Genomic DNA, 22,277 nt, shown 5'->3' with positions numbered 1-22,277 from the left:
AGTGCATACGTAGCTTTCAGCCGAATCGCCCAGGATTTGGGAGATAAAGGCTTTCTCTTCTGCAGACTTCCACTACCCCCGCGAGAATCTGATACACTTCATAAAGGTTTTGCCAGATGTAGGGTTAAGTGCGTTTTTGGGCCAGAGCCTTTTAGCACACTGCAGTCACCGGCTCCGCGCATAACTCCAGTCCAGTTAAAAATTACCTGTTCCTAGCCTTTTTTTTTTTTTAAAGAAACAAACAATAATAAAAAACGGGTGGATGGATGGGTGGGAGGTTTCACCTGACACTGCCAGTCGCTTTTGTGAAATCATACTTATAAAAGAACGATTTTAAAGGGAGTGTGCAAATTCCTGTCCTCTCTTGGTCGAACTCCTCCCGGCAGTGAGCTGAGGAACCTCGAATTCTCAAGACTGATCTAAGGTTTGTGGCTTTGCCGCTGCCAGGACCGTGGAATTCTATCTTGGCTGAGAACCGAGGCTGCCCCCCAGGTTGCTTGCTGTCTGCCGGTAAAGAGTTATCACCAACGCTGGTGACAGAAACAACTATCTGAATTCAGAAGCCTAGGCTAGGGAGCTCTGCGTGCAGAAGAAAATTCTTGCCAATTCACCTAGATTGTTTTAACTGGTTGGTTAATAAAGCAATTGATACTCAACAAAACCACATTCCCAGCAGGAGCTCTCGCCAATAAAATGAGAATCACAACTAAAGGTTTGTTGTTAACAACTACCTTTATTATTGTCATTGCTTAGTATTATTATTTTTAATACATCAAGCAAAAGGAAAGAAAGATACTTCATACCCAATGGTAAAGAAGATCCCTTCCCCTTTTTCTCTGAAATGAGTGCCCTCAATCTTCCTCTAAAAGCCATCATCAGAAACAACTGGAAGAACAAATTAGCTCTAACACCCACACCTCTGTTCTTGAGGAGTGGAATATAAGTGGTTTATCGTCACTCCCTTTAAGTGAATATAGTTTTATCTGACCCTCGTACATGACTTAAAATACTGATGGTTTTTATAGTCTTATTTTACATGGTTAGATTACACAGAAAATGTAAAAACAGAAAGAGGGAGTTGGATATATACATATATCTATTTTCTGAGGTGAATAAAAGGTTCATGTTTCATTTTGGTCCCTAAATTACATGTTTTTGGATATCAGAAAAGATAAATCCTTTAGTTGTATTTTTCCTATCTGAATACCTTACTCATGGAAATTGGCAGCCCAATAGTTACTCTCCTCTCTCAAACCTGATTCTGATGTGGGCTAAACAGAGCATTACCTCCCAAGGAATAAATTTCCAGACAAATCCATAGTTCAGGGAAAGCTGATTAAAGACCCCTTTCCTTTCCAATATTGGTTAGCCAGGAAGGGAAAAGCTTTCTCCCTTTCTGAGCATAATATCCCAAGGATCTAACTTAAAATTCACAATTCACTTACATATCTGCCAGAGGTCGTTGGGAAATAAATAAATTCTATGTATAATGCTACTTTTCAATTACAATGAAAACATATTTAGATTTTTAAAAAACAGCTAGAGAACATGATTTTTGGTCAGGAATCTTTAGCATTAAGTTTGATTTGGAATGTTTAAATTTAATTAAAGCAGAGAAAGAAAGCAACAGCGCACCAAAACACATGCTGATCTCACCCAGGAACTTAGGTGAAACAGCTGCATTTGAAAGGTGTGTACAAGCACACATGGACAGACGCCACAGACTCAAGAGGAGCTTATTAAATTTCAGCATATCTTTCATATTCAGACACTGTATAGTATATTGGGGTGGCTTGGAGGTAATAAAAACTACATTTACTACTTATGTTCTTTTTCTCTCATCAGTAGAGGAGCTCACGTCAAGGGAGTCACACAACTGCTGTTTTGAAGGATGCATTTTTGACCCAACAGAATATGGAAAGATCAAAATGAGTCGATTTTTGTCAGGAGGTCTAATCCCCCTTTTGAACACAAGAGGTCACTCCTGTGCTCAAGTATGGGGGGAAATATTGCTAATCACAGTTTGATGTATTCTATACAAATATCACAATTTTTTAAAGATATATTTGATGCATTAAATGCACATATAGCAGTCAGCTAAGAAAATGGGAATTATCTGTGATCACACTTGAATCAAGATGAAATGAAACAATAATACCTGCTATCTTAATTTCGATTTTAATGCAAAATTTATCAGCCAGACACACAGAACTCCAGAGCACATCCATCATGGAACAACATAATTATTGGGTTCCCTCAAATCTGTCCCTTCGACAGGGGATATCTTCTTATGATCTTTACCTCTATCAGCTTAGGAATTTATTAAGAAAGTATTTGTTTACAATAACAATGTGGGCTGAAAATTTTTTTAAAAAAACCAACAGCTTTCTTTACCATTATGATAAATTGTTCACTATTAAAGGGTTTCCTCCAAGCTACATTCCAGTTTTTCTATTTGGAATTGCTGCCACCACTGGCAGTAATTCTTTGCAATAGCTTATTAGTTTAGGGAGTTAAAATACCACACTGTGAATGTGTGGCAGATTTGAAGGAGGATGGATAGTGAGGGCACTTTGTGCATCTCAAATACAAGTCATCAGGCTTCTGGCAGCTTCTGTTGTTTAATTCCATGTTATAAAGATGGCATGGTAGAATATAATTAGTTAAAATCCTTTATTTACTTTCTGGTATATAGTGGTATCTTTTTCTTTTCTTTTTAATTAGAGTTAACTTGGTTATCTATATGGGAAACATACCTTACGTAGGGAAGACTTGCTTCTGTTGTGATTGTCAGCATTAGTTTTTTGCAAAAGTAGCCTGACAAAAGGCTTCATGTATATAATACAAGAAACTAGAAACTTCAAACAAAACAAAATCTGATCAATTTATTAACTTATTTCTATCTAACTTTCAATTTCACACATGCACTCTAACTTACAATTAAAAATAGAAGGGATGAGATCCAGTTAGAGATCTTCCTTGAGAGAAAACAAAACAATATGTGTTCCTAAAGCACTAGGTAGGTCAGAAGGAAACTCACTTATCTTAGCCTTTCTTTGCGCTCTGAAGAAGCATATCCATGCAAACCAAGCCACTGAGGCCATGGGGAGCTCACAGCTCTTATCAAGGGTTAGATCTGGGGAAAAGTACAAAGGAGTTTCCTAACACTGGGCTTTCTCGCAGCAACGGAATACTGAAATTAAGCCTTCTACAACTTGGTTTGCGGGCCATTTTAGATAAAACTGGCAATCACATTAAATAAGAAACAGCTACTCAGAAGCTTTGGGAGAAGTGTGAGGGTTCTTCGTGGCCTTCCTGTGACTTTGCTTGGGGGAGACTGTAAGAGATGCCGGGAACACGTAAGAAATTGAAAACGGTTACTAGCAAGTTGCAGCCAGTACTTTTTAACTAGGTCTCCCCACCCCCCACCCCCGAGAGAAAATTATTAGATAAACACACCTGATGAGGTGAAATAGATTATTTCACTTTTCTTCTGTATTAGACCCCTCCTTACTCATGCCCTTAGACTAACGCGTTTTTTTAAATCTCTAGAGATGGAGACGTATTCTTATAATTACCAAAATACCATCAGCTATTTGCACACGTTTGCTCAAAAACAAAGGGCAGATCAGGAAAGAGAGGAATTGGACATGATATTATCTCTTTACAATCTTTAAAACCACTGGAAAACCATTTCACTCTTTGGCCTCGGGTTAGTGCGCTTCCTAATTCTAGGGTTAAACTGCAAAACAGACCTCGAGGATCGCAAGGAGCGCAGTCCATGTAGGTAACTTGGTTTTACTTGGCTGTACGCTTTCAACCTGATTCTCCGCTAAGTCAAGAGGCGCCCGTTTCCTCCCACCCCAGGTGTTTGGAAATCTGAGGTCAGGGGTAACGTAGTAGTGGAGTAAACAGCAGACAACAATTCCTCTAGGGCTGTTCACCCAAATCCCAGTTCTTCTTCCCTTAGGCAGCTAGCTCCCAGCGCAGCCAGTTGGGGGACTCACCCTCCCCGGCAGCTAAGCCCGGCCAGGCCCAGAGCTGTCAGCCAAAGCGCGAGACCAAACCCAGACAAACGGCCTGTTCCAAGTCTCCCCATTTCCTAGCACCCGGGAAGGACCTCGGCATCAGGAAGACCTACCCACCAGCCACTCGCCACCGGCGGCAGAAAAGTGAGCCCCGTGCAACACGGGCAGCCGGACTGCGGGGACCCCAGGAGCGCAGAGCGGAGGAGCCGCGCGACAGGAGGCGAGGGCGCTGGTGGCGCGGCCGGTAAGGAGCGAGGGAGGGGGCGGTAAGAGGAAGAGGAGAGGGAGGCCAAAAGCCAGAGCAGCCCGGCAGTCCCGACATCAGGGGAGTACGGCCTGAGCCCCGAGCAAGTTGCCCCAGGAGCCCTAATCCTCTCCCGCGGGCTCGCCGAGCGGTCAGTGGCTTACGGCGGAGGCAAGGCTGAAATATGATAATCAGAACAGCTGCGCCGCGCGTCCCGCAGCCAATGAGCGTGGCCCTCGCCTGACGTCCCCGCGCTCTGCGTCAGACCAATGGCGATGGAGCTGAGTTGGAGCAGAGAAGTTTGAGTAAGAGATAAGGAAGAGAGAGGTGCCGGAGCCGCTCCGAGTCCGCCGCCGCCGCAGCGCCTCCGCTCCGCCGACTCCGCCGGCTTAAAGTGGACTCTCGGATCCGCGAGGGCGCGGCGCAGCCGGGCAGCGGCTCTCTCAGCCTTGGCAACCCAAGGGGCCACTATTCCCCACTTAGCCGCAGCTCCAGCATCCTCTCTGTGGGCTGTTCACCAACTGTACAACCACCATTTCACTGTGGACATTACTCCCTCTTACAGATATGGGAGACATGGGAGATCCACCAAAAAGTAAGAGGCTCTTTTACCTTGTGGGGCTCGTTGCGCTGTTCTTGTGCGGGGGTCTCTCTCAGGCACGGCTGCCAAGGGCTCTGCGGAGTTGGAGTCATTGCTTAGAGAGCGAGAGAAGGTGGCTTTTTCTTGCTGCCGCCACGCCTGCATGCTTGCTGTCGGTTCTGACCTTAAGGAAACTGATCGTACCTTGTGTTTGAATTCGCCTGTGTGCCCTCCAGAACCTTAGCCTTCTGGTACTAAGCGGTGGTTTTCTGCTTCGGGAACCCTGAGCTCTCCGAGAAGGTTATTCTGTTGTCAAGGTCTGCCTGCAACACACAATACCCGGAGATGTGAATTAGCATTAGACTTGCAAAAGAGAACGGGTGACAACTGTATTAATGTCTGCTCTTGCTAGCTATCCAGTCCTATGTGCTATTTAAGAGCGTGTTTCGTGGAAAATATAAGCGTTCATTTAACGTTTCTAGTCAAAACCTTTTATTTGGTTTGACTTCTCCATAATCTTTCCCAGTGATTATGGCAAAGAGGGAGGAGGGAAGAAAAAGAAACAAAATGAACGGGTTTGATAGCATGCTTAGGCGTACAAATGTAGACTATTCAAATCTGCATTTTACATATATTCCACCTCCTTTTTAAAATGAGTCAAGGTTTTGATGGCACACTTCAATTACCATCCCAAAGTGAAATACTCTTAAAAAGAGAGACAGACAGAAAGAAAAAAAAAAAAAACTCCCAGAGTATGCCCTATAAGAGAACGACACTAAAAGTGTGGTTATCTCTGTAGGAAGTAAACGGTTAGTCAATCATGTATTTATTTTCATTTCAGAAAAACGTCTGATTTCCCTGTGTGTTGGTTGCGGCAATCAAATTCACGATCAGTATATTCTGAGGGTTTCTCCGGATTTGGAATGGCATGCGGCATGTTTGAAATGTGCGGAGTGTAATCAGTATTTGGACGAGAGCTGTACATGCTTTGTTAGAGATGGAAAAACCTACTGTAAAAGAGATTATATCAGGTACGCCATTTATACTGTTCCCTTAATTTTGTGAGATTTTCCTTTCTTTCCTCATTCCTTATTATTTAGTGTGGCTTTGTCTTTCTGCGAAGTTTGCGTAAGTGGGGTCTATCGTGCAGAAGGTACCCTTGAAGTGTGTCACATAAATTAAACTATGCTGTTCCTTTCACTTTTTAGGGAATCCCTCTCTCCCCCCACACACAATTCAATAGTGGTTTTCATAAATTGTGTGGTATTGAAGCATGTCTAATTGTGCTTGGAATTTGTGATACTCAAATTATTTTCCTCTTTCACACTCCCCTTTTCAAAACAAAAAAATTAAAAATGGGTAAGTTGGAGTTTCTAAATTTAAAGTTGTTTTTATATTGTGCAGTTTTTCTTTTTAGTTCAGTATTTTTTTTAGTAGCTTACAAATTCTTTGGATACGTCAATGAAATGAGTGAAATAAGTTTGACTTGAGCAGGTTAAAGGCTGCACTCTTAAAAGAGTAAGTAGAGATATTGCTCTTTTACTGTTTGAGTAAGAACTCCTTGGAAAATTTCAAAACCAACCCAAAAATACTCCCTGCAAAAAGACCGGAAATTTAATCTTTTTAAATATTAACCCTTTGGTGACATCTGACAGTCTTTTCTTTCTTATCTTATCTGAACTGATGAATTAGACAGAGCAGATCAAATTGCCCATCATCTGTCTACGAACAATTGGTATATTTAGATAATTGAACAGCTTCCTTTCTCACATTAAAATCTGGTAACTGATAAAATGAGTGAATTGCCCATACTGACAAGACTAAAACCACAAAAGGAACTTCCTACATTTTTTTCCTTTCAATTTATTCTGCATCTAAACTTAACGATTCACTAAACTCAAAATTTCTCTTACCTGTTTATGTATATGTCAAAGACTTCATTTTCTACCTTAGGAAGCCTGTAGAATAAAGAAAATATTTTTGCTTTATTAACAAACAGAAGCGATAATACCTTATCTATTCTGTTAAATAATATCAGAATTATATGTATGTGTATACACACACACACACACACACACACATAAAGTTTCTCCAGTGGCTATTAACAAATTATTTTTTGCAAGTCATAGAGTTTCTGGATCTGAGAATTTAAAGTTTAGTCTGGATTTATGTATGCTGTCACAATTATTTCCTGCTCACTTAGTGTCCAGCATTTTTTCTTATTTTAAAATCATTAAGTGTAGAGTATAATCTTCATAGGAGAGTGTGACTAAAAGTTTATTTGTGATGAAATTGGCTGGGGGGTGATGAAGAATGGGAAGAAATAGGGTATGTGAGGAACTGGAGGAAGGGGGAGGGGTTTTCTAAATTGTTTGGTCATAGGCAAGGTAAGGTCCTTGTCCTATGAAATGAAAGATCTCACATAGAGTAGGGAGAGGGAGGAAAAACTTTTGAATTTACCTTCTAATCCCTGGCAGTGGAGCCTTTTTCATTGTTTGCTTGGTTTTCGTCGGTGAACTGAAGATTCTGGAGAGGGGGAGCTCACTTTGCACCTCCGGGAGCATCTTTCTATGGAGATAGTATTTTGCTCAGTTGCATACAGACTTTCATGAGCCTAAATCTGGATAAACATTTGTAGGAGCCAATCACTTTCACCTTTTCCTCTCCCTCAATTGTGTGTATATGTGTATCCCTTTGAAATCCTGTAGTTGTAAAAGAATAGACCGTTTAGGTTTCTGAAAGTCTTTTTCCCCTTGGGGGAGGGTGATGAGATGTCCACTTACCCCCTTTGGGTGGATCCTTTCCTCTCTAATTCTGCTTGTAGGAATGCTCCCACTTCAATTATTACTGGTACACGGAGAGGGGACCAGGGCAGTGTGTGTCGCCTAGACGGAACCTACAAAGGTTTCCCTTAGTTAAGAAAAGATCAGTGGAAGGAAGACCTTAGAAGTGGGTGTCTTCATTTTTCTGGCTGGTTGAGGCTCTCAAGAAAACTGAAATAGACGTAGATGCCTCAACAACTTGAAAGACTGAGGAAGCAGAGCAGATTTTTAAAAAATAGTAGTAAAAGAAAGAATGGAGAGGAAACTTTCTATTAAAATTGTTGCCTGCTGAAAAATCTTTAGTTAGAGTAAAACTGCAACGTATTGTGCCCAAGGGGATCGTGGAAACCCTCAGAGGTTTCATTTTGTCATTCTGCTTGTGCTTTTTTGTATGTTTACAAACCGAGTGGGGTGACAATTTCAACCCTCAACCTCCTTTTCTCTTGAAAGGAGGATTTTCTGTGCAGTTTTAGAGACGCTTCTAGAAGCAAAAACTGGGGGATAGGGTGGCGAAAGCGTTAGGCCATTGGAGACGGAGGGCCCCCCTGGACTCTGCGAAGAGCTTCAAGGGCTAACTGGGGCTGATCGCTAGAACAGCGGCTCAAGTTTCGAGCACATCAAACATTTTTCCTTGGTGTGGACTGGGTGTTTTGAACTGAGAGGTACAGAGCTAGACAGAGTTTCACAGGAAAGAAAGGGAGAGAGAGAGAGAAACCTGATGATTTCTATGCTCCCATTCCCAGCTAGTCCGGTAATACTGATTTCAATGTCTCAAGGCATTGTGGCAGGGGTCGTCGGCAATCTTGGAGCAGGGCAGTGCCCGTCTGAAGTGACCCCTTCTCCCTCCTGTGCTTCTCTCCCCGCCCGGGCCGGCCCCTGCGCAGGTTGTACGGGATCAAATGCGCCAAATGCAGCATCGGTTTCAGCAAGAACGACTTCGTGATGCGCGCCCGTTCCAAGGTGTACCACATCGAGTGTTTCCGCTGTGTGGCCTGCAGCCGCCAGCTCATCCCCGGGGACGAGTTCGCGCTGCGTGAGGATGGGCTCTTCTGTCGCGCCGACCACGATGTGGTGGAGAGGGCCAGCCTGGGCGCCGGCGATCCGCTCAGTCCCCTGCACCCTGCGCGGCCGCTGCAAATGGCAGGTACTCCTCGGCAGGAGGGAGGCTGGCTCCGGGATGCAGGCGCCGGGCTAGGCCAGTGCAGCCCCTGCCAGCGGCGCCTGAGGCCGCAGCAACCCTTGTGGCCACAGGGTGGTCCTTGTTGAGTTGTGGAGGGCGGCAGTTAAAATGAAGTGTTCTGGGTGCATTTTGCACCGTGCTTCCCGCTTTTGAGGAAGGTTCAATGCACTCACTGCCTCCCTTGACTCCCCGGCATACCTACACGCCTGTGTGTCTACATACGGATATATGTGAATGTAACCCGCTTGTATACAAAGGTATACACATGCCCAAACAGTACTTCCGGTTCACCTTGGCCTACAAACCGAGGCCTACTAAAAAAGAGCTTCAGCTCCCGGCCAGGTATTCTCCCGGCCGCGCCTAATTAAAGGGGTGGAGCTATGGGCCCCTGAGCTTCCTTCTTTAACCCAATGAAGGAAGCTTAGGTGACCTTAACTCATTTAGCCTCTAAAATCTTTTTCCTTGCGAACTGTCTCAAAACATTTTTTATATCTATTTTTATCTTTTCGTGAGAAAGTGGAGCAGAAAAGATACAGTCTTAATAACTGCAGGCCAATGCACAGAGCTGTAATTTAAAACTGTCAACAAGCTAATCTGCAGTAATTGCCTTTTAAAGGGAGCCTGCCTCTTTAAACCATTCATTCTATGTGATTTGGTGAGAATTTCATCTTAGGCCTGTCCCTGTAACACTAAATTGACCCCATAGGTGTTGATCTGACCCTAAGGGGTCCTGAAAGGTGCAGGATTTGTACCCTACAGATCAGAGAGCTCTTTCCCCAGGAAGGAGAATACAAACAGAGCAAGGTTGGCCAGGAAGAGGCCATGGGTAATTGGCAGACAGTGCTTCCAAATTTGCCTTCCGGTCTTGAATAGGTCTGCTCCGTGTATTTTTAAAGTATCGATTCTCACTAAATACTGACTGTGAGAAAGCTACAGCTCTCCCCCACCCCCCTGCTTTCTAGAAGCTCTAAGAATTCCGTCCTGGGGGAATGTGTGTGACTGGCTTGCACGGTGGTGGGAGTGGGGGGAGGTCCTAGAGGTGGCAACTTGTGTGCAACCTGTGCTCTGCTTGTGAGGAAACACGGAGGAGTCTGAAATATTCGGAGTCAGGAGACAGAACACTTCCCAGCTGTCGTTTACATTGAGCCTAGGCAGCTCAACAGTTTCGGTTTTCTTTTGCTTTGGGTCAGTTCAGCTCAGGAACATCCAGGTAGATTTAGTACTAAGCGAGATCAAGGACTGGAGTGCTGGCCGAAGTACTTAATTTCTTTAACTCCTTGCCTTGACTGCCTTCACGGGACCGAAGTTTAAGGTTTTCTGGCAGAATTCTCAGCCTTCGCATTGCAAAGATTCCCGCTAGTGTAGCGTCTCTGGCTGTTACTAGGGTGTTGTGTGTTTCCTTTCCTCAAATCGCCTATGGCCTTCGTCCAGGAGTTTGGAGGTGAGCGATATTCAGTGTGATCTGGGCTTGGTCTTGGTACGTGCAAGGCGACGAGGGAGGAGAAACAAGGCTAAAAGATGCCTCCTCTGCTGCGAGCCTGGATACAGACTCTGAGACCTGTGGCCCTTTGCTAAGGCTGTGTTGACACGAGCAGGGCGGAGGCAGCGTCCAGGCCCAAATTACTGAGTACTGACCTCTGAGATTAAAAAGCCAGATTTTATTTTCCCTCTCACTCCCCTCACCCTCACTTCTGGCGCCCCTGCTTTGTCGAGGCCACAAGGCCTTGGCCATTGTCCGGGAGCAACGCGGGCGGAAGCAGCCCTGCCTGCGCTCACAGCTCCCCTTGCCCCGCAGCCGAGCCCATCTCTGCCCGGCAGCCGGCCCTGCGGCCCCACGTCCACAAGCAGCCCGAAAAGACCACCCGTGTGCGGACTGTGCTGAACGAGAAGCAGCTGCACACCTTGCGGACCTGCTACGCCGCCAACCCCCGGCCAGACGCGCTCATGAAGGAGCAACTAGTGGAGATGACGGGCCTCAGCCCCCGCGTGATCCGTGTCTGGTTTCAAAACAAGCGGTGCAAGGACAAGAAGCGGAGTATAATGATGAAGCAGCTTCAGCAGCAGCCCAGTGACAAAGCTGTGAGTGGCCATGGCCCCGGCAGGGCATGCAAGCAGTAGCAGGGCTGGGTGTGCTGTGCATGCTGGCTGCCCAGACTGGCCCGTCAGTGGCTCAGCCTTGCTAGGGAGCAAGAGCCCTGCAGGTCCCTTACCCCACCCATGCCCCAGCGAGAGTCAACTGGAGCAGGCCCAGGCAGGCTGGGTTAGGAGGTCCCTCCAGCTGCTGGTGGAGCAGCACCTGCAGCACCCTTCCTCAATGCCAAGGGTGGGCTTGTGCCCTTCAACCTCACCCCCCCCCAACTGGAAGGACACCATTGGTAGCCCTTTCCATGGGGCAGGTGGCAGCGAGGCCTGGCTCTGGTTTCACAAAAGTTAAGGTCATCAGTTCCTCGTGCATGGGAAAGGATGGAGGGAACAACACCCTTTGGTTGCCTGTCCAACCCAGGGTTTCGGTGAAGGGGTCATCTTGGGGATCCTGGGTGCCCTCACCCATGTACTGATCAGAGCCTGCAACATCACCTTCAGGTAGGCAAGGTCCCCCATGGTGACCCGCGAAAACAGGGCACCCACTGCTCAAGGTTAAGGCACCCGCCTCCAGAGACATCAGGATCCTGGCACTATTATCCATTATCATCACAGGTCCATGGCAGCACTCAACCCCGCAGGCTTCCTCCTTAAGTTAAGCTAAAGAGTTTTTTTTTCTTTTTACTGCTTTGGCCCTATTTTTAAATGCCATAAAACCCACTGTCATTAAACTTGGGAGGCAGGCGGCCAAGCCCGTGGGGCCAGGGCTCTTTCTAAGTTGGTTAGCTAGCATATAATTGCACAAGAGCCGCCAGACCCAAATGCTTGGGAGTGGGGGTATTCTCTGTGGGAAGAACTCCCTGGAAAAAAATCTAACCAAAAATCTAACAGAAACTGCCCAGGAAAATGCCATGTCTAGAGGCTGAAAGGAGGCCTGTCCTACCTTAGCTTTATGCTTCTGGAATGCTATGGCCTGGGAAGGCAGTTGGGAGGAATTGGGATGAACTGTGAGTAAAGGGGAATGAAGAAAGATGTAATAGAATTTGGTTTCATAAATTCCAAGCAGACCTAATAATCCAGCCCACAGAAGCTGAAAAACAAAACTGAACTCCAGCTATATTCATATGTACAGCAGATTAACTGAGTCAATACAGGCCACTATATAGATAAGATAATACCAGGGTGTATTTGCTTAGCCTGTGCAGACAATGGAGGGAGGGAATTTGCTCATTAACATGTTGGGGTTGGGGGGGCTATTCACAGAATATCCAGGGGATGACAGGAACTCCCATGGTGGCTGCCAGTCCAGAGAGACACGATGGTGGCTTACAGGCAAACCCAGTGGAGGTGCAGAGCTACCAGCCGCCCTGGAAAGTACTGAGTGACTTCGCTTTGCAGAGTGACATAGATCAGCCTGCTTTTCAGCAACTGGTAAGTGTCAGCTCCCAGAGTGAGAAGGCTGAATCTCTAACAGAAAAGAGATTCTGATTTAACTACCACACAATGAAAGATTCAGAGGGGAGGGTGCCTCCTTGGCCCCAGCGTTTGGGGAGAGATGAAGGAGTTGTGGTGAAGAGGGGATAAGAACTCAAGGAAAACAAACCTCTTGTGAGTCTTTTCTATGAGAGCTCATAGTTTGACCACATAGATTGAATTTTCTGTCAGTTAAGCCTGCTTTGAGGGACTAACTTCAGGATGTCTAACTAGACCTGGATGGGAAGGTGTACAGAGTTGCAAAATCATACATCTTAGACTTTTAGAGTTGGAAGGACTTTAGAGATCATCTTGACATTTTGATCAGCAATTAGTAAATTAATCCCTCCTTAGCTGCTAGAGAATGGTATATGTAAGGACCCAAATCAAGGTGATTGTAATAATAATTTGTGTTGTAATACATAATCAATGTTACTGTCAGTGGGTAGCAGACACCTGTCTGGGTGCAGTTTTCAACTATATCAATAAAGTGTTCAGTTATTCAAAGATATAATTGATACTTTTTGAAAGGAACTATCTTAATCTAAAATGTAGGACTGCTTTAACATCTTTTAAGTGTATAAATTCAAATGTTGTACACAGTCATGTACTGTGGAGCATGTATAGATAACAAAAGGAACATGAGTTCTACCAACCATATGTGATTGATGTATGTGAATAATATATGTGAAAGAGATAATATGTGAAAACTTGTTCTAGTGTTTCTATGTTTTATATCCAGAGAAAGTTAACTCATTTTTTATCTAGAAAAGGCTAAGGGTCAAAATATGATTATAAAATGTCTGTTCTTTGTGATACGGTGTATGTACACATGTGACTTTTTTTCTTAAATAGCAAACAGCCCTATGGAATCTTGTTTTATAAGACAAGATCTATTCTAAAAACATGTTCCTTTCTTTGAAAATAAAGTTTTAGTTAGCTTTTTACCTCACATTTACCCAGAGGGCAATTTTTTTCTCTGTGGCAACAGTTAGGTAATGGGCCAGAAGCAGTGGTTAAAAGGGCCTGGCCCAGGTGTGTGTGTGTGTAAGTGGGCCAATCTAAAGGCTAGGCAAGTTTGAGAAGTCCCTTGACCTCATGATGGGAAAGTTTACCAGGGTGGAAAGGAAGGTAGACCCTGGAATTAGGGTGAAAAAACCCTTATTTTTAAGTCAAGTTAATCTTATGAGTTATTTGACCAAAACCTGGACCACAGGAAGCAGGTAAGGGGAGAGTTCAGGGCAGCCAAGTGTTTGTACCTTCTGGAACTTCACTGTTAGATGAGAGAGCTGTGGAAGGGAAGCCAGGGTAGGAGGGAGGGGGCGGGAAGCAGGGTGGAGGTTTACAACAGCAACACAATACCTTCAGCTTAAAAGGAGCCAGATATTTATCATGCGATGACGTTATAATATATGGGTCTCCTCTCAGAGGGAAAAGCCTGATTTAAAGAGAGAGAGACCGAGGAAGGCCAAAAGGCGGCAGGAACACAACCAGGAGGAAAGCTCAGCCTGTGAGCCCTCTACGGAGTTAATCATTGTTCTGTGGAGCCTCCACTGAACCTCCCGTCACACGATATGAGCTTGTGTTATGGATTTTCCAACTCCAGAAGAAGTCTTTGATGCCTAGAGACTTCGAACTTGCCTGCTCCCAGGGCAACATGTAGCTAGCAGGATAATTTTATTTCAAGCATGCATGGTAGAGTTGCAGTGCCATTTTACAGTGGGAAACACATTTATTCTTAAATAATTTAATGCAACATAATGTTGGGAATTCAGTTTCAGTTAAAACAGCGATCTCTTGGAAGATGGGAAGTTCTTTCCCTTAGAGGCTTTCTTTTAAGCCTGATGAAATTCAATTATCTATGTGGGTATCTCTATCTACGTATCTGTTTACACACACAGACATATGTATGTACATATACACATAAGTTGAATTTGCAGTCCTTTTATGAATACAATCACAGCCTCCTTTTTCATTTCTCAACCTTCTACGCAGGTAAATTTTTCAGAAGGAGGACCAGGCTCTAATTCCACTGGCAGTGAAGTGGCGTCGATGTCCTCTCAGCTCCCAGATACACCTAACAGCATGGTAGCCAGCCCTATTGAGGCATGAGGAACATTCATTCCGATGTATTTTTTTCCCTGTTGGAGAAAGTGGGAAAGTATAATATTGAACTCTGAAACAAAAGTATTTAAAGACCCAGTCAATGAAAACTGAATCTGAATCGAGAAATGAATGCTCCATGAAATGCACGAAGTCTGTTTTAATGACAAGGTGATATGGTAGCAACACTGTGAAGACAATCATGGGATTTTACTCGAATTTAAACAAACAACAAACAAAACGCAAACCTAACATACGCTATCCAGTGACTTTAGGAGTACTGAAAAAAAAAGACGTTTTTAAAACGTAGAGGATTTATATTCAAGGATCTCAAAAAAAGCATTTTCATTTCACTGTACATCTAGAGAAAAGCAGAAATAGAGATTTTCTAGTCCATCCTATTCTGAATGGTGCTGTTTCTATATTGGTCATTGCCTTGCCAAACAGGAGCTCCGACAAATGAGCAGGAAGAAACTGGCCTCCTTGGCTGAAAGAGTCCTTGCTGAAGGAAGGTGGAGCTGCGTTGGTTTGCTATGTTTTTAGTTGACTTTAACAAGGGGTTAATTGAAATCCTGGGTCTCTCAGCATGTCCTGTAGCTGGTTTCTTTCTTTTTTACTTTTGCCCTCCCTTCTCTTTTTTTTTTGAGATCCATCCTCTATCAAGAAGTCTGAAGCGACTTTAAAGGTTTTTGAATTCATATTTAAAAACCAACTTATAAAGCATTGCAACAAGGTTACCTCTATTTTGCCACAAGCGTCTCGGGATTGTGTTTGACTTGTGTCTGTCCAAGAACTTTTCCCCCAAAGATGTGTATAGTTATTGGTTAAATGACTGTTTTCTCTCTCTCTGGAAATAAAGAGGAAAAAAAAAAGGAAACTTTTTTTTTGTTTGCTCTTGCATTGCAAAAATTATAAAGTAATTTATTATTTATTGTCAGAAGACTTGCCACTTTTCATGTCATTTGACATTATTTTTTGTTTGCTGAAGTAAAAAAGAAGATAATGGTTATACCGTGGTCTTTGAATTATGTCTAATTCTATGTGTTTTGTCTTTTTTCTTAAATATGTGAAATCAAAGCGCCATATGTAGAAATATATCTTCAGGACTATTTCACTAATAAACGTTTGGCATAGATTAATAAATAAATGCAATGATCCAGGGTCCCTCTTTTATATGTTTACAAGTAAGCCGTTAAAATGTCTGAAATTAAGAACTGCATGTGAATCTCGATAAACTGACATACAATAGGTGTAATATTTTAATGCAGGTAGTTAAGGTTGAGCTTGCCAGTTTGCATTTCAGTAGTTGAATCAAAATTAGTTGGAAGGCTTTAGTTCTCAGCTGTAATAAATGTTACCGGTCTTTTGAAATGAGATGTTATCCTCCATCCTGCTCCCCCCTTTTCTGTTTCCTGTATCTTCTCTTGTTCTACCCACCTCCCCACCCCACTTAAAAAGAGTGCTGCTTAAAACTGGTTCTGAGTCACTATTCTATTTCCTTAGAATAGTGCTTTATGCCAAAGTCTGTTTAGGATTGTTGAAATGACCCGTATTTGAAGTATAAGCTCTTGCTAAAAGAGAGGCTTTCTGCCTCGTCAGTGAGGTATGACCATTATTTACCAGTGGCGGCTGTCTGCCGATGGAGAAATGCTGCTTTATTTGCGCAGGAAGAACACGCCAAGAGAGGAGAGTTTTCTCAGCAATTCCCAGACCAGTCAGTGTGTGTCTTTTCTTGCCTCTCCCTCAGCCCCCGCCCCCAACTCGTTCCCCCCTCCCCCAACTCCAATTCCGAAAACCTTGGAAGGACCGGCTAGGGCGGCGAACCGCGGCGGAGGCTATGTTGGGGACCAGCCTTTTAGGGGCTGGGGCCGGGTCGCGTGCTCTGCGGGCCTCCAGCGGCGGTAGCAGTCACGCGGACGTGCAAGAGTTTTAACACCTTTTAGCCCCCTGGCATTTAGCCGTAGGGTCTGTGCGAGAGCTAGAACCCAGGGTAAATGGCCCTGCCCGAAATCGGGCTTCTCCATGCTTCTTCGTTTGCGGCTGTAGAGTTGGGATTTGGGGCCCCACCCTGCCCCCTTTCCTCCCCTCCAACCCCACCTCTAAAATAGTTCGACTCTTTAGAAGCTGGATTCATTTGTATGTGCGAGTGTACTGTCGTTTTAAATATCTGACAATTCTTAATAAATACGAAAGCTAACATACCTTAACCGTGTGTCTTCTGGCGTGTGCCCCTCGGACCCCTGACAGGCGCAGGGCGGAGGCCGGGCTGGGGACCAGGCGAGCCCTGCGGCCCCCCAGCTCCCAAGTCGCTTTCACCCTCTCCGCACATACCTCAAGTCGGGAAACGAGCCTCAATTAGGCTTTTGTTTGGCATGGTTCTGTATAACGGGTTAATTACAGGCTCTAACATGGGGGCAAAGAGAAAACAAACTTTGCATTGAAAATGTTACAGTGCATTAGACATGCCCGTTGATTACTTTGATTGTTGTGTCTAATTCTTGACAGAGGGGGTAATAATTTGACCGACGGTAATAATGGCTTGTACTCTTCTGCTGAGAAAAACAGAAGTAATGTCTTATCTCACCAAGATCTTCCCCCAGAAAAGGCCTTTTTCTTCCTTTCTGTTCTCTTTTCTCTCCCCTCTCCTCTAATCTCCTGCCCCGAACTTCGCTCTTTTTAGCTTCTGTTCACTATTTCTATTTGCTTTGTTTTTCAGTTGTTTTTTTTCCTCACCATGATACTGGGTATAATGAAGATATATAATATATGAAGGATGGCAGGTCCAATGTGAATATCGGTGTCACAGGTGCAAAGTTAGATCCCGCAAGCCCTGTTTTGGAAACCATTACATCTCCTTCCACAACCACAGCCTCTGGTGGGCTCTTGTGAGTGTTAGGACCAGACCTAGAGATGGAAATATTTTTACTTAGGGTTTGAATGCAATGGATGGGCTTAAGTGAGGCACACATCTTTGTGATGCTTTTTCATCCTGACATTTATTTGCAAGATTAGGGGTGTGCGGGGAGGTGGGGAAGGAAGTGATGTTTTACATATATAGATGTCAGTCTATTCTGAAGTCCACAGCTTGAATTTAAGTACAGTAATTTGGGAGGGGAATGATGAATGATTTGGTTTCATTTGCTAGATTCAAGATATTTGTTGCCTGATGACTGAGAATGGATTGATGGGTCGATAGCATTCTAGTTCTTGTATTATTCATATGAAAGGTGTGTTCCCTTCTAGCCTCCTCAGCATGTGCTCTGAATGTGTAGCTGAAATGTCTTCTTGTTTGCAAACCATCTATTGCACACATTCTCTTCTTTCCTGCACACCTCTGGAGACCCAGCATTGAGCTGTGTTCTTTTAATGAAATTCCTCCTGTTTGCTGTTATCTTTGATCCTCCCTCCCCTTATGACTCTGAATTTCTTCCTTCTGGACTTTGTGACTCATTTCCTCGAGCTTCTGCAAGCTAAAATTTAATGCAACTAAAAACATCCAAAATGCTTCGCTTAAGTCAGGGAATCCATATCAATATCTATACTCTTAAAGACAGGATTTCCCGCTCTGTTGTTTCAGAGTAATAATATCTTCTCTATCAGTTTACTGTCCCTCTTTCCCTTTCATCAAAAGGACCTAGGTTCTTCTTACCATTAAAAAAAATGTCATTTCTAAGTTAGAATCATATTTGAAGTTTTTTTTGTCTTTGTTAAAATAACATTTCTGGTTACTTGAGAGTCTATGTGGGTGTGTATACCCACTTAACATTTCACAACTTTTTTGGAATTCAAGATTAAATAGATGACTTTGTGATACTGTGCTGCTATTCACCCTGATCAACTTGTTAAATTCATCATATTGACCTCTCTTCTAATCTGTCTTATTCTTTTGACTACTAGCTAAAAACATAATGTGCTTTTACCTAGAAGTTCTTTTCTTAGGCACCTTGAATTTTTAAGCCATGAGATTGTTCTCATTGAAATGTTTCCCGCATGGATTTACTTAGTCTTTCCCCTTTTCTTAAAAAGGAAAAAAAAAAAAAAAAGCTGAAACTTCTTCCAAACCAGAAGAGCTACATTTGGATGAAACACAGCCAGTTTGGGTTTTTAATCTCACCCCAACATAAGTAAACTATCTAATCAGAAAGCACTTATTTTCTTATTTGTAAAATTCAGTTCAGTCAAGTTTTGTAAAGGAGATTTATAATCTAAATTATGCTTGAGTTCTATTCTTAAGGAATATTTATTTCCTTCCTGCTAATCAACAATAACCATTAGTCACAACAAGGCAAGTCAAATTTTCTTGGAGGACTCTGGGAGAAAGGGGGAAGGGATTTTTTGTGTCTTTATTTAGTAAGTGTTACTTTCAAAAATGGACCCAAATCTTGGATGTTCGTTAACTATTTAAAAGCAATTAACTTGTACAGTGTGAGTCAGTGTTTTTAAACTAAAATGCAAGTAGTTAATTCAGGGTGCTGGCAGCCGATTCTGTTTACTGATCTTTTCTGATTGTTGTTTTCTTGATAACCTAGCAAGCCACTGAATGGCTGTTTGAGCCCAGGCGCCACAAACATAAACTTCACAGCTTACAATGTCCCAAGTCGTGATGGAGGATCTCTCCACACCTCCCGGAGACTTCTGAAGTGTAGACAGAGAAGTTGGTTCACAGGGAGTGAAGAAGGGGGAAGGGCGGGAGGGAAGGCTGCTGAATGTTTGCTGTGAGCATTGTTACTATCACATCCTTTAATTTTTATGGCTCTTAAGCTGTTGGCTCCAAGAAGCCAGTTTCTGTGCCCTGGAGAAGCCAGTCCCTCCCCGGAGCCGCACTTAAGACTACTTGATTCTTTTTATTTCTTAAAAATGCAATTTGCAACTCTTTCTGCTGAATTATCCCTTTGCAAATGCGCTCAGCAATGATAAGGACAGAGTCCTAAAGAGAAAACCAAATTGTCCCCCTAAAGGGATGCCCTACATTTGGGGGTAAAGATACAGGGTAAGATTGCTTTTCGCCGAGTGGGGAGGAAAAGCACTTTGACCGTCCTTACTACAGCTCTATGGGAGATTCCACCTAGCCCTCTCCTTGTCTGGATTCCTCTTTCTTTTCAATTGATCAAAAGTTCCTGTTCATTTCAGAGTGATATTATTTGTGGATTTGATTGAGTTGCCTGCTTATTTTTGCCAGTCTTCTTAGTGGTTCTTCGCTCTGGTGCGTTTCCTGCATCCAGCGGACAGGACAGCGCCTGTCTGCACTCAGTTTGGGGTGGGTGGGTGCAAGGAGTAGGGGCCTCGACACTGGTCTAACCAGCCCCGCGACTCCCTCGGGCAAGTCAGCCCTTGATCCCTAAAAGGAGGGACAGTCGTGGCCCAGAGAGGAAAAAAGGGTGTTGCTGGGCCCTTCTCTTTCAGGAGTTGATCAGGTTGGCAGATCTGGAGGGCTAATCCAAACAAGGCGCTTGACTTGTGAGGTCGCGAGTCTAGACAGAGCTGGTGGCTCGGCGGCTCCTTATCTTTCCCCGGAATCAGCCGAAGAGGCGCTCCCCGGGCCCACTGCGCTTGGCTCCCTCCGGCAGGAGCCACCGCACGGCTCAGACGACACAACAAACACAGCACCTGAAGCTTTACAGCTCGCTTTATTGTTTAATGGGGAATGCTGCAGAACAGTCACTTTCTCGGACCCGCGCCTGGCCGCTGGCGTTGCGGCCGGCCGCAGACTCCGGCGGGGCTGTGGCTCCCGCACCCCGCGGCCGAGCGTGCGCCGCGCTGTCCCGCCGGCTCCTTGCCTCCCAGGCCCCGGAGGGGGCCTGCGGGAACCCCAGCAGCAGCCCGCGTCTTCCAGCAGAACCCGGAGGCGGAGGGGGTGGAGGCACTGGGCGAGAAAGCTAAGACCGAGGTGTCTTGGGCTAATCCGGTATCTCCTCTTGCTGCCTGGAAATGACAGTTCTCCGCTATAGCCACTTATGGTTTGCGGGGTCAGTGGGCTCTGACCCAAGGGCGATCAATAAAAACATTTAGTTCAGTAATAAGCTGCTTTTTATCCCCGAATGTACTGAGAAAGATACATCGCCGTTTTGGACAGGGAGTCTCCGAGTGGCGGAACGCCCTTTCTTGCCCCTCTAGTAGAAAAGTGGCGTGACTTCCCAGTGTTTTCGTGACCACTTCACGGGGCAAACCAGGGAAGCCCTCCTGGACCCTCCAGCTGACTTCCACCCCAGAGAGGCTGGCACTGTCATCCATTTGGGAGCAACGGACCATGGGGATAGAGACTGCAGTGCCCCTTTTGGAATAATAAATAACCAAGCTTGGGGATTTATAATTAAGGATTTTGTGGCTCATATTTCATATTAATTTAGTAAGGTTAAGTTAATTGTAATGTTGGTCCTTCCTTATGGGATTTTTCTCTTTCAAAAAGGGAGTTTCTAGTTACAGCTTATTCACTATTTTCCTAATTTGCAAGAAGCAATATTAAATGTGTGTGTGTGTGTGTGTGTGTGTGTGTGTGTGTGTGTGTGTGTGTGTGTGTGTGTGTGACTGGCATGGAATAGATAATACCGCCTCTGTTTGTAAACTAACCATACATGTAAGTGAGAGTAATTTGGTTCTATGCTTAATGTGATGGTAATACAAACACCATCTCCCAGCTTTGGAGATAGGGCAAACCCCAATCAGCCTTTTCCCTGCCTGATCTTAGCCTTACAACTGTGTCAGATGAAAAAAGACAAAACAAAACGAAACCCAAGTTGCATGAAATCGAAGAATTTCTGTAGGAAGATTTAAAAAAAAGTCCTTCTACAGAAAATAATCCTTAACTGTAATGCAGGCACTGACTTCTCTTTTTCTCATGGGTAAGAGTTGCTGTTTATTTTGATCTGTCACAAATACAATGTGTTGTTTGAAACTTGTTAAATTTAGCAGGTATATGGAGATAATACGGGACAGGCCACTGAATACGATAAAGTAAAAAATGGTGGGAATCAACTTTTAAAGGCTATGTAGGATTTTACTTTTTCCCAGTAGCTTTTTAATAAATATTTCTTCAAAATGGTATATCTATTTCCTCACAGTTCTGTAACATGAAACAGTAAATTGGTTGTCCAATGCAGTAAAGATTGGATTAGCAAAATGTTACTTTATACAGTTTGGTTCTGCAGTTATTTTGCTAATTTATTTATATTCACAATTGGTTTTAAGGGTTTTCTTTTCCCTCATTAAAAAATGTGTCCACACCTAGGTAAAAACATGTATTGTCCTAAAAATTTCAATACTTATTAGAACAAGCATTGATTTGTTTTTTATTATATACAGGAAATTTCCTTTAAGGAAGGTTTAGCAAAGGAAAAGTTATATCTGATTCTGGGGGAGGACTAGAAGGAAATAATAAAAAATCAATTAGATTTGTGAAAAGAGTATATACTTTGCACGAGTACATTTTAAGCAATAAAGGGGAAAAATACTTATGGGCCAAATAGTGAAAAAAATCTCATTTTAAAGTCACAGAATATAACTGATAATAATTTTAAAATTTTATATCAGTAGTCCAAGAATTTTTGTTATGGGATATCAGTTCTCAAGACAAAAGATTTGAAATTAAAATAGCCTGGCAATCTATAAAACAGTTCAGAATTCTTTCGTAGAACAAAATAAATGACTTTATTTGTAAAATACAACAATTTGCTTCTACTAACAATGAATGCTGATGTTTAAAAAGATTAAATGTGAAAAATACAGATTATTAGTTTCTGGAGAATGAAAATGCTTAGTAAATTTTGAA

At 43.6% G+C, this 22,277-nt stretch overlaps 1 protein-coding gene across 1 annotated transcript; it reads left to right on the top strand.

The window, feature by feature from the left end:
- The first annotated feature begins 4,464 nt into the window (after positions 1–4,464).
- On the top strand, positions 4,465–16,695 carry ISL1 (ISL LIM homeobox 1). The gene is made up of 6 exons (XM_017659693.3): positions 4,465–4,867; positions 5,694–5,883; positions 8,559–8,818; positions 10,650–10,933; positions 12,200–12,367; positions 14,405–16,695. The coding sequence occupies exons 1-6, from the start codon at positions 4,840–4,842 to the stop codon at positions 14,519–14,521; spliced, it is 1,047 nt and encodes a 348-aa protein (XP_017515182.1). The 5' UTR covers positions 4,465–4,839; the 3' UTR covers positions 14,522–16,695.
- Positions 16,696–22,277: the final 5,582 nt, after the last annotated feature.

Source organism: Manis javanica, chromosome 1 (genome assembly GCF_040802235.1).
Source record: "Manis javanica isolate MJ-LG chromosome 1, MJ_LKY, whole genome shotgun sequence".
Classification (NCBI taxonomy): Eukaryota; Metazoa; Chordata; class Mammalia; order Pholidota; family Manidae; genus Manis; species Manis javanica.
The sequence above is the reverse complement of the archived record's forward strand: the minus strand, read 5'-3'. Positions and strand labels throughout refer to the sequence as shown.

What these genes read in the sequence shown, in the direction of transcription:
- ISL1 (XM_017659693.3), top strand. Translation starts at nt 4,840, where the DNA reads ATGGGAGACATGGGAGATCCACCAAAAA. An exon ending in CATGGGAGATCCACCAAAAA is followed by an intron (nt 4,868 to 5,693) that starts GTAAGAGGCTCT and finishes TTTTCATTTCAG; the next exon opens with AAAAACGTCTGATTTCCCTG. An exon ending in AGCCTGCTTTTCAGCAACTG is followed by an intron (nt 12,368 to 14,404) that starts GTAAGTGTCAGC and finishes CCTTCTACGCAG; the next exon opens with GTAAATTTTTCAGAAGGAGG.